This window comes from Nestor notabilis, unplaced genomic scaffold, assembly GCF_000696875.1.
Source record: "Nestor notabilis isolate BGI_N333 unplaced genomic scaffold, ASM69687v1 scaffold31445, whole genome shotgun sequence".
Lineage (NCBI taxonomy): Eukaryota > Metazoa > Chordata > Aves > Psittaciformes > Psittacidae > Nestor > Nestor notabilis.
The window spans coordinates 4,148-5,461 of record NW_009931123.1 but is presented as its reverse complement, the minus strand read 5'-3'; the positions used below and the strand labels follow the sequence as shown (position 1 = coordinate 5,461).

The following is a 1,314-nucleotide window of genomic DNA, read 5'->3' as shown; positions in this document are numbered from 1 at the left end:
CTGCCCCAGCCCAGCTCCCCCAGCCTGGCTCCAGAGCAGAGGACATCTACCACTGTCATGGTGGTGTCTCTTCTGCACCCTGACTCCAGCCCCTCTCCCCTCTGCAGGTCCCCAGGGAGCGGCCTCTACAGTAACCTGGAGCAGTACAACATCCCCTATCCAGAGGCCATCTTTGAACTGACCTATTTCTTTGTCAACCCCAAGCCTTTTTTCACTCTGGCCAAGGAGCTCTACCCCGGCAACTACAGACCCAACTATGCCCACTACTTCCTGAGGCTGCTGCATGACAAGGGGCTCCTCCTGCGCCTCTACACCCAGAACATCGACGGGCTGGAGCGAGGTGAGTTCTCCTTGGCCATCGCTCAGCAGCAGCGGGCCGGGAAGGGATGAGGGTGGGAAGCAGAGCAGGAGGCAGGACTGGGACAGGCCCAGGGATGTTCCTGGTTTCACCTCACGCTGGGCTGGTTCATTCCCATGTGCTGTGTTCCAGTTGCTGGGATCCCTCCCGACAGGCTGGTGGAAGCCCACGGCACCTTTGCCACTGCCTCTTGCACCGTGTGTCGAAGGAATTTCCCAGGAGAGGACTTCAGGGTGAGTGCTCACAGATGGGCATCAACACAGGTCAATGGAAGGAGGAGGAGGAGAACCTTTGCAGGGCTGTGACTCTGCCCTCAGGCCCAGGGGGTTTATTGGAGGGGCGCAGGCTTGGGGCTGGCTGGTTCTGCCCCTGGCTGTGGGTACACTCTCGCTGCAGGGGGACGTGATGGCAGACAGGGTCCCTCGCTGTCCCGTCTGCACCGGGGTCATCAAACCCGACATCGTGTTCTTCGGCGAGGAGCTCCCGCAGCGCTTCTTCCTGCACGTGGCAGACTTCCCCATGGCTGACCTGCTCTTCGTCATCGGAACGTCCCTGGAGGTCTGGGGCCCGGGGGCACAAAGAGAAGGGCCTGGGGGAGCCTGGAGGAGGGAGGGTTCAGAGGAGAAGGTGAGAAGCTGGGTTCTTGAGGTAGAATTTGAGGTGGCAGGTGAGAAAGGGGGTGCATGCACCAGAGACCCTCCGGAAACCCCCTGTGCTCTGGAGAGGGCACCTGGAGAGTGAGAGATGAGTTTTGTGGCTACCTGAGAGAAGGCCCCAGGTAACTGGTGACACCCACAACCCATTCAAAGCCCACAGTGGGAGACCAGTTGCACACAGCGGTCACAGCTCAGGGTGAGTTCGTGCCCTCAGTGGGTGATGGTCTCCCTGCCCCTCGGGTTGCAGGGGGAGCCCTTTGCCAGCCTGGCCGGGGCCGTCCGCCGCTCCGGTCGCCGTGT

General features: G+C 61.4%; 1 protein-coding gene across 1 annotated transcript in view; it reads left to right on the top strand.

The window, feature by feature from the left end:
• SIRT3 (sirtuin 3) overlaps positions 1-1,312 on the top strand; it is a gene marked incomplete at its 3' end in the record, with an annotated part of 2,024 nt that extends 712 nt beyond the window's left edge. The window contains exons 2-5 of the mRNA XM_010015727.1: positions 108-340; positions 491-591; positions 755-916; positions 1,262-1,312. Of these exons, the coding sequence (XP_010014029.1) occupies positions 108-340; positions 491-591; positions 755-916; positions 1,262-1,312 (547 nt within the window). The remainder of the gene's footprint in view (positions 1-107; positions 341-490; positions 592-754; positions 917-1,261) is intronic.
• Between the last annotated feature and the right edge of the window lie 2 nt (positions 1,313-1,314).